At 42.2% G+C, this 12,733-nt stretch overlaps 1 protein-coding gene and 1 pseudogene across 3 annotated transcripts in view; one reads left to right on the forward strand and one right to left on the reverse strand.

The window, feature by feature from the left end:
- The window catches only part of ARSB (arylsulfatase B), a 187,940-nt gene that overhangs the window by 101,756 nt on the left and 73,451 nt on the right, over positions 1-12,733 (reverse strand). For all 3 annotated transcript variants that reach the window (XM_073802236.1, XM_033852966.2, XM_073802235.1), the window contains exon 5: positions 4,822-5,065. In XM_073802236.1, the coding sequence (XP_073658337.1) occupies positions 4,822-5,065 (244 nt within the window). The remainder of the gene's footprint in view (positions 1-4,821; positions 5,066-12,733) is intronic.
- LOC101329284 (large ribosomal subunit protein eL15-like) lies at positions 8,720-9,384 on the forward strand (annotated as a pseudogene).

Consider the following 12,733-nt stretch of genomic DNA (forward strand, 5'->3'; position numbering starts at 1 on the left):
AAATACTGTAGGATTTCACTTGTATGAGGTATCTGCAGTAGTCAAATTTATAGGGACAGAAAATAGAAGGGTGGTTGTCAGGGGCTGGGGGGAGGGGGAAGTAGAGAGCTGTTGTTTAATAAATATAGAGTTTTAGTTCTGCAAGATATAAAAGTTTCTGGAGATTAGTTATACAACAATGTGAATACACTTAACACTACTGAACTGTACACTTAAAAATGGCTAAGATAGTAAATTTTGTTATGTCTATTTTATCACATTTAAAAATAGATTAAAAAAAGAAAAATATACTGGATGGAATTAATAGAACATTAGGAATTGAGAAAAAAATTAATACTCTTGAAGGCATACTAACAGAATCTATCCAAAATGAAATACGTGGAGAAAAAATAATTAAGAAAACAAAAAACAACAACGAAAAGAACATCAGCAAGCAGAGGGCAACTATAAGTGTCCAGGTGAGAAGACTGAATGTCTCCATTCTTCCCAAATTAATTTTCATGGTTAATCTCATTTAATTTTTAAGAAGCTTTTCTTTTAATGAAATAATTCCAGAGTTCATCACAAAAAATTAAAAAGTGGGACTTGTCAAGAAAATTTTTTAAAGGAAATACAATGGGGAGGTGAATAGCTATTTCTGCCAGGTATTTAAATATACTCTAAAAGGTATGTTTACAACAGATTACAGATTACAACGGTGAGGTGCTAACACAAGAACTGCTAAACCAGTGGACTAAAATAGATGGCACCAAGACAGATCATAGCGCTAATAAGAACTCAGAACATAAAGCGGTACTAACAATCAGTGAAAAAGGAAATATTTAATAATAATAATAATGAAATTATTATTCAATAATAATTACTCAAAAATCAGTCTGGGCTGTCTTGGTAATATTTGAAATAAAGCATCATTTTAGTTCAGAGGTTCTTAAACTTTGGCTCATTAAGAATTATACTCCAGGGCTTCCCTGCTGGCACAGTGGTTGAGAGTCCGCCTGCCAATGCAGGGGACAAGCGTTTGTGTCCCGGTCCGGGAAGATCCCACATGACGTGGAGTGGCTGCGCCTGTGAGCCATGGCCGCTGAGCCTGCGCGTCCAGAGCCTGTGCTCCGCAATGGGAGAGGCCACAACAGTGAGAGGCCCGCGTGCCGCAAAAAAAAAAAAAAAAGAATTATACTTCATTGGGCTTCACGGTATTTGTGAAAATGGGGTGAAAAGTGACTTATCTTCCCTTCAAAATTCCTCTTGAAACTGAAACCATAGGTGGGGAAAGTCTTTATAGTTTCATACTAAGTTTTTAAGATATTTCACATCATCAGGTAATATTCGATTGTCACCACTGTCATTTTTTAAAATTAATTAATTAATTTTTGGCTGTGTTGGGTCTTCGCTGCTGTACCCGGGCTTTCTCTAGTTGCGGCAAGCGGGGGCTACTCTTCGTTGCAGTGCGTTGGCTTCTCATTGTGGTGGCTTCACTTTTTGTGGAGCATGGGCTCTAGGCACGCGACCTTCAGTAGTTGTGGCACACAAGCTCAGTAGTTGTGACTCGCGGGCTCTAGAGCGCAGGCTCAGTAGTTGTGGTGCATGGGTTTAGTTGCTCCGCGGCATGTGGGATCTTCCCGGACCAGAGCACGAACCCGTGTGCCCTGCATTGGCAGGCGGATTTTTAACCACTGGGCCACCAGGGAAGTCCCCACTGTGATGTTATAACATCTAGAAGAGTTTCCCATTGATTAGAAAGGAAAAACATTCCTACCTTTATGATTAGCGGTTCTGCTATGGTTATATAAATTTAATGAAATATAAAGTAAGTTTAAAAATCCTTCGAAGTGTCTTGAAACAACCTATAGGCTGCTTATCAAGTTGAAAAGCAGAGAAACCATACAGAATCAGAAAGAACTTGGAGAAGCCATGTTCCCTAGAATTGACAAACATGTTCTGTGGCTTCGAACAGATGAAAAACTGAAGCTGTCAAGGAACTCAGATTGCAAGGAATGTCACCCATGCCAGAATGTCTATTTCTTCTAAAATTTAATATTTTGGAGCAGACCTAAGAGGAATTGGTAACTACGCAACTAGTGAAACAGATGCTCTCAGCATAGCCGACTCTGTTACTGCCATTACTGGCATTCCTATTTCATGAGACCTTTTTGAAATGTTCAGAAACTACCATCATCTTGAAAATGGTATTTCCAAGTAAATATCTTACTGAAAAAAAGGTCGAGAACTCTGGGCATAGACTGAGAATCTCTGACATTTGGCTGTCCATTTGTTTTTACTGCTTTGGAAGAGAAGCTCCTGACGTCAATGTGACTGGTTGCTTTCTGCATCTGCCGGCATGGGTGCCAAATGCTCTGCCACTGGTACTGAATGAACGCTTGCCTAGTGTTGTGAGAAGCATCAACTTCATCGGGACAGTGGGGGCTGAATCACTGCTTTCAGGATCTTCTATCAGGAAAATGGAGCAGAATGAGAGCAGTTCTTCACTTACTAAACAGAAATGTGCTGAATTTCCAGAGGAAAGTCTTGAAATGCTTGATGAGACATTGGGCAGAAATTTTACTTTTTTCAAATAGAAAAGGAAAGCCACTCTCTCATGGTTTCACGTACTTGGACAATAGTTTTGGTTGTAATATTCTAGTTACAGCCCTGCAGTCAACATTATGTCTGCTGCTGAAGGATGCAGAGCTCCTGTTCTATTCAAGATGGGTCACTAGGAGTTCAGCATGCCTCTGACACCGAGGAAAGACCTTCTGCAATCTGGAATTAAGGGTGGCAAAACTTCTTCCAATTCCTCGGCAGGCAGAAGCAAGTATGTGCCAAACTCCTAAACGTTACTTCTGACAAAGATAATTTTAAGATTGAAGTGTGGGTTTATAGTCCAAAATTGGTGATAGGGATGAACATCAATGACTTGCACTTTGCCAAAGATCAGAACCTCAGTGAATCTGGGAGCAGAGGAAATTATTCAAAATAAATTCAACTGTTTCTCAACTCAAGCCTACCCTCATTTGGCCAAGTATGCCACGATAGCTCCATTTGCTCACGTGTGCTTTTATAAGCCACAATAAGCCAAGTGTGCTTCTTTTTTTTTGCCCCCAAAACGAAACAAAACAAAAAACTCAAAACTGATTGGATGGCAAGCCTGACACATATGTTATCATATCAAAACACTCAAAACTTTCTCCTGCATCTGTAAGTCAAACTTCAACAGCCTTCATGGTGGAAGTTGGCGAGAAGCTGAAGTTCAAGTTTTGCCTTGCTTGGAAATTTTTATTTCCTTTTTATCATAAAGTAGGTATTAATTTTTGCATTAAAAATGAGTGGGAGGCAGAGGGTTTCAAAGAATGTCATATTTTTCTATGTGTACATAGAAAAGAATGTGTAATCAATATCTAACATCATAAAAATAAATTCTATCTAAACTATTGTACATATGCTTAGGTACTTTTTTTGGTCACCTCAAAGCTTTCAGAGTCTCAAGGAGCTCTGTGATTCAAAAATCTGAGAAAAACCCCATTCCTCTGATTTAGATATTGACCTCACGTAACAAAATATCATTTCACAACAGTTCAAGAATTACATGGAAGAAAATCAAACCACAACACTTAGAAGAAAATATAAATGTTTAGCAGATTTCAAGCTGAGAAAAAAGCTTTCTGAACAAAAAAGCAAGAGAAAAATAATAAATAAATAAAAATGGCCATTCTCTAGTTCAATTATTTAATTTCACTTATATCTAAGGGGAAAATCCAAACTGTAAACAGAGGAGGTCATTTTCCCCTGGTCACTAGGGGACCAGTCAATCAGCCACTACCCCTTGCTGTAACACCCAACAGAGGTTTAAAACTATTACACTAGACATTGTCACTCCATCAGTAGAAACAATACCTCCAGTATATGTACATTTATATTTGTTTATCAATTGGATATATGTACTAATCTACTAATATATTATATACCTTATAAAATATATACTTAAAAAAAGATGAGATAAAATTAACTACAAATACAAGTTCTAAAGTTTTCTTCCTGCACCCTTGCAGGTGTGTACACCTCCCCATTTTGGGGGCCGTTGTTCGGCATGGCAGTGGCTAAGCAGGAGGGCCCCGCCACCATTTCCTAAGCTGAGTCTGCGTTCTGCTCCCCAGATTGTGTACCTCCTTCCCATCTGCCAGCTCTCGGTACCACAACACACTGTTTTACTGCCTTCCTAGTGCAGATCATTATGGGACGTCATCTACTTATTTATGGGTTTACTTGTTTATTCCTACCCCCCTGCCCCCCGACTCCCCAGCTAGAATATAAGCTCCGTGAGAGCCAGGATGGTGCCTGTCTTGTTCATTCCTAGTTCCTCCACACCTAGAACAGAGCTTGGTATATAGTAGGTGCTCATTAGGTACTTATTGTGTAATAAGGGTATACAGCTGCTCCCCCACTCAAATTCCAGCTGTTCCCCCTGCTTGGTCCTCCATTCTCCTAGCAGGCAACAGGGCAGGTCCCCTGACCCTCTGCAGGAAGCAAACAATACCCTATCCTACTTCTTAGCACAGCTTCCACTTTAAAGACCTCTCATGGAGGGTGAGCCACAGAGGACTATCTTGCTCCTCACAGAAAACACAGGCCCCCAATCTCAAATCCAGAACTTAAAAATATATACATATATAATTACAGTATTTCTAAACGCAGTTCTTCTTCTTTTGCAATCATCTATTTGAAAGCTGAACTATCATATTCATGCAAAAGCGATCCTTCTCAATCAAGTCAAGCTGTTCTTAGAGCTTCTGTCCTGGGAGGGAAAAGAGACAGGTGGGCAGGTACCTGATGGTTTTCCACACATCGAAGCCATCCAGAGGCTTGGTGCCCTCTGTGCTGCCCCCCGCCAGCTTCACCAGGGTCGGCAGCCAGTCGGAAATGTGGATGAGCTCCCGGTTCTTCACGCCCCTCCGTTTCAGCAAGGGGCCGGCCACAAAGCCCACCCCTCGCACGCCTCCTTCCCACAGGCTCCACTTTCTTCCTCGAAGGGGCCAGTTATTGCCCCCTGCCAATGTCTGCCCACCGTTATCTGAAACACAATTAGGTCATAGCATGAGGACAAGGCTAACTATTAGATACATTTAAGAACAGAAGACTTGGATGCATGTTATTATTAAATGGTGCTTAGGAACTAAGAAAGAAGATTCCTCTTTCCCCTCTCCCATAGCAGCTACCCTCCTCCCACCCAACACAACCCTCCATCCCACAGACATAACCAAGGCTTAGCACGGCACATGTCTGACACTAGACCTTTAAATCCTCCATGGAGAGGGCCACTGAAAAACAAGGGAGGCCCCTGAGGGGAACTGCTTGGGATAGAGCCCTGTGCTGAGCAATGACTAGGATTCAAATGCATGCATGCAACTTTGGGTAACACAGGAGAGTGAACCCAGGTAGGTGGAGCCCCTCCCCGTACATGAAAAGACACCTCTGAATAAGTTTCACTTAGGAACCTAAGGCTCCTGATTAGTGGGGATAACGAACCTTTTTATTTTCTTCCTGGAAAATTTTTCTAACATTTAAACTGGTAACAGAATTAACATTTGACTCCCTGGTGATCTGAACTCTTAAGAGTGAAAGTTGCAAGACTTCCCCAGTGGGTTAAATGTCTCTGTACACAGAACAGTTGGATGGAAAAAATAATTGCAAGAAAAATTCCTCCCTTCTTGACAGGATGGCAGGACAAAGCTTCATTGTATACTGTATGCCAGGGAAGAGAAGGTTTCTCTCCCAAGGCAGCCAAGGGAATGGAGGACACTGGGGAAGCCAGAGAAGATACAAAAGTGACTTCAGTATCTTACCAGCTGGGTGGGGCTCAGAGTTAGAAATTAAGTTGGACTGTAGAAAGTAAAAAGTCATATTTCTTACATACTGAGGTTGTAGAATCATATTATCTCCAAAAGTACTCATACACTTAGGTGACTTTAGAGATATGTTTTAAATATCACTTATTTGCATGTGCATTACACTCCGATTAAATGTTTTCTAAAAGCCACTGTTATCCAAATGAACCACAGGAGGGCAGTATGACAGATGTGCTCTATAGAACATTATGTATAAAGAAATCTAACACAGAAATCAAGCTCTATCAAAGCCAAAGGATGCTCATGGAAGGAAAAAGAACCAGTATTTGTTAAGCACCCACTCTGCACCAGGCACCCTTTTAATTTCACATTATCACAGACTCTGGAGTCCAAGAGACCTGGAATTGAAGCATGATGCCAGCCACTCACTAGGTGTGTGACCCAGGGCAATACACTGCCTCAGTTTCTCATCTTTAATGTAGAGATAATAATTCCTACCTCATTCATGTATTATGGTGAGAATTAAGTGACATCATTTATAATAATGGTTTGGGGCTGGGGACCTGGCACAATCTAAGTTCTCAATAAATGGTAGCTAATGTTTATAACAATACAAATAGTCTAGTATTATAACTATTTTGTCATGAGAGACTTGAAAATGCCAAACAACTAATAAGTGGCAAAGCTAGGATTCAAACAATATCTGTGTGACTCTCAGGCTCCTCCTGCCCCCAGAGTGCCCTGCTCCTGAGGTCCCTGGTATAGAGTGAGTTTTATATCTATATAAAACTTTACTTCTCTATGAAAAACATAAGCACGGTCAATCTCAGCTAAGTTTACACTCTTCCCATGATACAGCAGGAGAGCTATCTCAAGGTGATGACAGTTCCCTTACGAGGAGCCTCTGTTGCTGGTGGGTAAGAAATTCAAGGCTCTACTGTCAAGGAGGCTTCTGATCAAGCCCTTAACACACCAGGTCTTCAGTTCTTCTCTGTGCCTCATGAGGGGGAGAAGGAAGGGTCTTGAGCTACGTTAGAGGAAGGTAACAGTTCTTCAACACAGGTGGGTGACAATCAATCTCATCATTTGCTATCAGACAAGAACCTTTTCTTAAACCTCACATCTCTTCTTGACAAAGCAAATGGTCACCCAAGCCAGTTTATTAAATACACATTCTATTTCACACGAGCAGACCTGCACGCTCAAAACAGGGGGCACCTTCTTTAGACAAAGGGAATTCCTCACACTCCACTGAGTATCCGTCACCAATAACCACTGTATCAAAACGTAAAAGAAGGTGCTGTTCATGTGATACAAAAATACACTGGAAAGAAGTGTTTACACTCTACCTGTGAAGTTAAGAATGGCTAAGACAGCACTATCATTTCCCTGTGCTGTCTGGATTGCTATAAATGATACTGGCTCAGGGCTTGTAGAAGATGCCTGTTGTCTCCATTTTTGATAGATAACACTCCTTTGAAATATTAGATAATGTCTCTTTCAGTTCCACCTATTTGTTAGTGCTCAGTACAAAAATGGTGGATGATGAAGATGGTAGAAACAAGAGTGGAGGTGATGGGGAGAAGCGTGGGGTGGGTCTGGAGTCTGATCTTAGGCCTTTGAGGTATGACTCAGGAAGGAAAATACTCTGGGCTGTAACGAGAACTTGGCCACGGCTGCTAGGTGGAAGGTGTTTCCACATCTTATTTGGGAGGTGCCGATGCAGTGCGTGTGACTGTTTTTGCATTAGCTTCTGTGATGTTTTTCCCATTAGCAATGATAAGCGATTCTATCGTCTGTTATCGATGTGGCTTCCTCCATCATTTTTTTGAGAGCACTCCAGGGAGAAAGCACTGTTAATTGACACACCTGCAACTCATCCTCTTGGGCTCCCCAGTCACAAAGCCAACTGCAGAATCCACTGCATGAAGAGGACAATTCAGCTTTGCCAGGGACCTGGCCAGGCGGCACTGGCTGACGGTCTCCACTTACCAGCAAAAATCCACACACTTAGGCCTTTGAGAAATAGGGTGCTGTCCATTGGTTCTAGTGCATTTGCCCAGGTATTTCAAGGAGTTGGACATAAAACTGATCAGAGTAACAGCAAGAATACAATCAGCTCATTTGAAACAAGGTAGAGAAGGGGGCTTCCAATATCGTTCACTTAAGTCTGACATAAAGTTCAAAAAGACAATGGAGACCTAGAGTCTGTCATACAGAGTGAAATAAGTCAAAAAGAGAGAGACAAATACCATATGCTAACACATATATATGGAATTTAAGAAAAAAAATGTCATGAAGAACTTAGGGGTAAAACAGGAATAAAGACACAGACCTACCAGAGAATGGACTTGAGGATATGGGGAGGGGGAAGGGTAAGCTGTGACAAAGTGAGAGAGAGGCATGGACATATATACACTACCAAACATAAGGTAGATATCTAGTGGGAATCAGCCGCATAGCACAGGGAGATCAGCTCCGTGCTTTGTGACCGCCTGGAGGGGTGGGATAGGGAGGGTGGGAGGGAGGGAGATGCAAGAGGGAAGAGATATGGGAACATATGTATATGTATAACTGATTCATTTTGTTGTAAAGCACAAGCTAGCACACCATTGTAAAGCAATTATACTCCAATAAAGATGTTAAAAAAAAAACAAAAACAAAAAAAGACAATGAAACCACCACCATTTCAAACACGTTTCTTTTCATTTTCTCTCCTAATTTTCCTTTGGGCAAAAGTTAATTTTTGTTCTAGTTAAGAATTAATTTTCAAGAGAAAATGTTCAAGTTGCATTTCCTGGCTGACTTATGAAAAAACTTCCAAATCAAAATAAGATGACTCGCCTTTCTGTCTGGCGGCAGCCATCAGGTGAGCCGAGATGCGCGCTTACAAGTACCTCCAGGAGCTATGGAGGAGGAAGCAGTCGGATGCGATGCACTTTTGCTCAGGGTGTGCTGCCGCAGTACCGCCAGCTCTCGGCGCTGCTCCGGGCACCCCGCCGCACCCGGCCCAACAAGGCGCGCAGGCTGGGCTACAAGGCCAAGCAAGGTTATGCCATATGTCGGATTCGTGTGCGCCGCGGTGGCCAAAAATGCCCAGTTTCTAAGGGTATCACCTACAGCACGCCTGTCCACCATGGTGTCAACCAGCTCGTTTGCTCGAAGTCTTCAGTCTGTTGCCGAGGAGCGAGCTGGACGCCACTGTGGAGCCCTGAGGGTCCTGAATTCTTACTGTGTTGGTGGAGATTCTACGTACTAATTTTTTGAGGTTATCCTCATTGATCCATTCCATAAAGCTATCAGAAGACACCCTGACACCCAGTGGATCACTAAACCAGTCCACAAGCACAGGGAGATGTGGGGGCTGACGTCTGCAGGCAGGAAGAGCCGCGGCCTTGGCAAGGGCCACAAGTTCCACGACACGATCGGGGGGTTCTCGCTGCGCAGCCTGGAGAAGGCGCAATACTCTCCAGCTCCACCACTACCGCTAATATAAGTAATGTTTGTAAAATTCTTACCTAATAAACAGTTTAGGACATCCATGTCTGCTTGAAAGTGTTTTTTAATGTCTGTTAAACAGATTGTTGTGTGCAGATTGTTCATTGAATGCATTGTCAAATTCTGAAAGTTAAAGTTCAATAATATTTGAAGACTTTAAGTGATGGTGTATCTTGTTTCTAATAAGGGAAATGCCTTTGTTTTTGCTTTATTAGGGAGTTGATATGTCCGTGTTTAAAATGCTGTTTGGGGGATTCCCTGGTGGTGCAGTGGTTAAGAATCCACCTGCCAATGCAGGGGACATGGGTTCGAGCCCTGGTCCAGGAAGATCCCATATGCCACGGAGCAACTAAGCCTGTGCACCACAACTACTGAGCCTGCGCTCTAGGCCTGCAAGCCACAACTACTGAGCCCGCATGCCACAACTACTGAGCCTGCATGCCTAGAGCCGGTGCTCTGTAACAAGAGAAGCCACTGCAATGAGAAGCCCACGCACTGCAATGAGGAGTAGCCCGCGCTCACTGAAACTAGAGAAAGCCCGCGTGCAGCAATGAGGACCCAATGCAGCCAAAAAGATAAAATAAATAAATTTTAAAAAAATGCCATTTGGTACAATAGGTGTAAAATTCTGTAAAAGAGGAGTGCAGAAAGGAGCCATGTAGATTTGTTGGTGCATGTGATGAAATCTACAGCTTTATTTACTGGGGTGATGCAATGCTCTGCTGGTTTACTCTAAAGTGGCTGTTTCATGGAGTTTGGCAAGGACAAACTTTAAATTGGGTTTTCCTTGGACATGTGAAGGATGTTGTGATCCTTTATCATGATCATATGCAGAAAAATAATGAAAGTTGACTAGGGCCCACATTTTTAGACTTAATCTACTATTCCACTTATGTAACTGCTGCTTCCAAAAGGCGAAAAGTAAAGGAATGCCACCATTTTTTAAGAGAATTGAAAAAACCTGTTGCAAGATGTTTCTCTTACAAATTGAAACAAATCCTGGTTAACCTAAATTAAATTGCCTTGGCCTCCATGGTACCACTGAAGTTCACATAAAAGGTGGGAGTTCCTGATTCAATCCTATGACTCTGGGATCTGTAGAATACTTAACTTCATGCAAAATAGTCATGGTATTTACACTACTGTATATCAAAACTGATGGAAATTGAACACTAGGTAAATGAGAAGGGAGTTTTTAACCCTAAGGTTTGTAAGCTAGTGATGCTACGATTGGGAAATTGGTGTTCATCAGGTACCTTTCAAGTGTGGGAGGATAGAAAAGGCTTGGATCAAATTTTTAAATGTTTTATCTGTAGTATTCGTTTGTGACCATTATGAACTCTAAGCCATCTTAGGGGGGAAAATAGGGTTGGTTTTATTCAAAAGTAACATTGCTAAGTCCAATCAGTGTTATCTTGGGTCAAGCCACTTTATCCATTCCCATAAGGCTACTGAGGAGAGTCATGTAGTTGGTGTCAATACGAGTTCAATTGGTTTCCGAAAAAAAAAAAAGAAAAAAAATAAGATGACTCCAACTAGTAAAGGAAGCTATGAAACATTTTTTGGGGGGGAATCATTTTTCAGCAATGTTTTTGGCAGGGGGAAAACCTAATTATAAAATCTTTGCCGTATAGAAAATAAATGTCAAAATAAAACAAATGTCATCTACAGATGGTAAATCTCACTTTATTATTCATTATTGAACAAAAATAGCTGTCAAAACGTCATGAAAAACACTGGTTAGCCAAAGACCCGAGCAAACACATTAAGTATATGACAGTGAAGCCTCATTTGCATCCAGCTGATAAAAATTAAGATGGAACCACGACAACAGCACTAGGTTTTAGGACTACTCCCCAAACAGGGTCATGTTGTGGCTTGGCTTTAGAAGGCTGCCCTGAACCATCAGTGTATATCTCCACCTTGCTGCCCCCATGGATCCTTCAACCCTGGCTTATCCAAGACAGCTCCTCACTCTGACATGGGGATCCAAGGAAGGCTCCAGCAGCCTTGCACCAGGGCCTGGACATCCCTCTGAACAGGCCACCCACGGGAGTGTGACAGATGAGCAGACAACAGGATTTCAGAGACCAAGAAGACTCTTTGTCCGATAAAGGACCTGTTACTACTCATGGTTGATTCTTTTAGACTAAATTTTTACTTAAAGCAAATTGGAGAGTTAATGTATGTCTTAGTAGTCATCTAAAGGATTAGGTAAATTCAATCTTCTCCTAATGAAATGTTCTAGAGAACATATCTACCGAGACATTCAATTTACAATCTGATGTTCTTCTCTTTCCCTCTTGCTCTACATTCAACACATTCACTTCTGCCAAGTTGATCATGAAAATGGATTTCCAATCCACCTCCCCATTCTCCAGCCCCGTTGCCTTGGGTCCAGCACGGGTCTCACCCGGACTCCTGGGGTAACATACAGAATGTTTCACGTTGCTATCAGAGGCATCTTTGTGAAGCCCAAACCAAACAGGCCACAAGCGTGTTTAAAGACCTCTAACTGCTTCCCAATCAGGAAAAAGTTCAAACTTCAGTCCAACACATGGAATCCTTCATATGTGGCTCCAAACTACTTCTGGGGCATCGGCTCCTGCCCTTCCCCACAAAGCATGCACTGTGCTTCAGTCACAGAGAACTTACTTCTTGTTGTTAGAATACAACATGCTGACGTTGCCTGGGTACAGGTTGGCTCCTTTGCCTAAAATGCCCTCCCCATCTTTCCTGCTTGACTTAATAATGTCACACTGCTGTTTTTAATTTACTCCCCCCAGACAACCTGTCTCTTCACTGTCCTCCTGCACTTTATACTTTTCTATCACACTTATCTCTGTATGGTGTTAATCAGTTATTCGTGATTTGTCTTCCCTGAGAACTCTGGCTCTCCAGGACAAGAACAATGTCTCATTCTTCTTTGCATTCCCCAAGATCTAGCAGAGACCTGCCAAAGAGGAAGCCTCGAGATTTGAGGGTGGAGAGGGGGGAACAAATAAGTGAATGGAGAAAAGGCCACCAAAAATGGAGACTGAAGACACTAAAAATTAACTCTGATTACTGCAGAGGGTTTTCTGAGCTTTCCTCCAGCCACCCCATGACCTTAACTTTTAGGAAGCTGTTCTGCACACAGATGCTGCTTATTTTACAGGATATTGGCAAGAGGCACTCCTGGAACCCCATGAGGATTTAAACAAATCCAACCCACAAATACCAGAATTGTTTGTCCAATCTGGATCAGTTACCCAAAGTCAAAGGGGTTGTTGGAGAGCATTTGAGGAAGCACGGTCCTGGATGGGAAGAGAGTCCTCACTCACCCCTGTAACAAATCTTTCTGGATTTCATGGCCCATGGACCACTCTAGCTTTGGGGAAATGGCAGAAAATGGC

This window comes from Tursiops truncatus, chromosome 3, assembly GCF_011762595.2.
Source record: "Tursiops truncatus isolate mTurTru1 chromosome 3, mTurTru1.mat.Y, whole genome shotgun sequence".
Lineage (NCBI taxonomy): Eukaryota > Metazoa > Chordata > Mammalia > Artiodactyla > Delphinidae > Tursiops > Tursiops truncatus.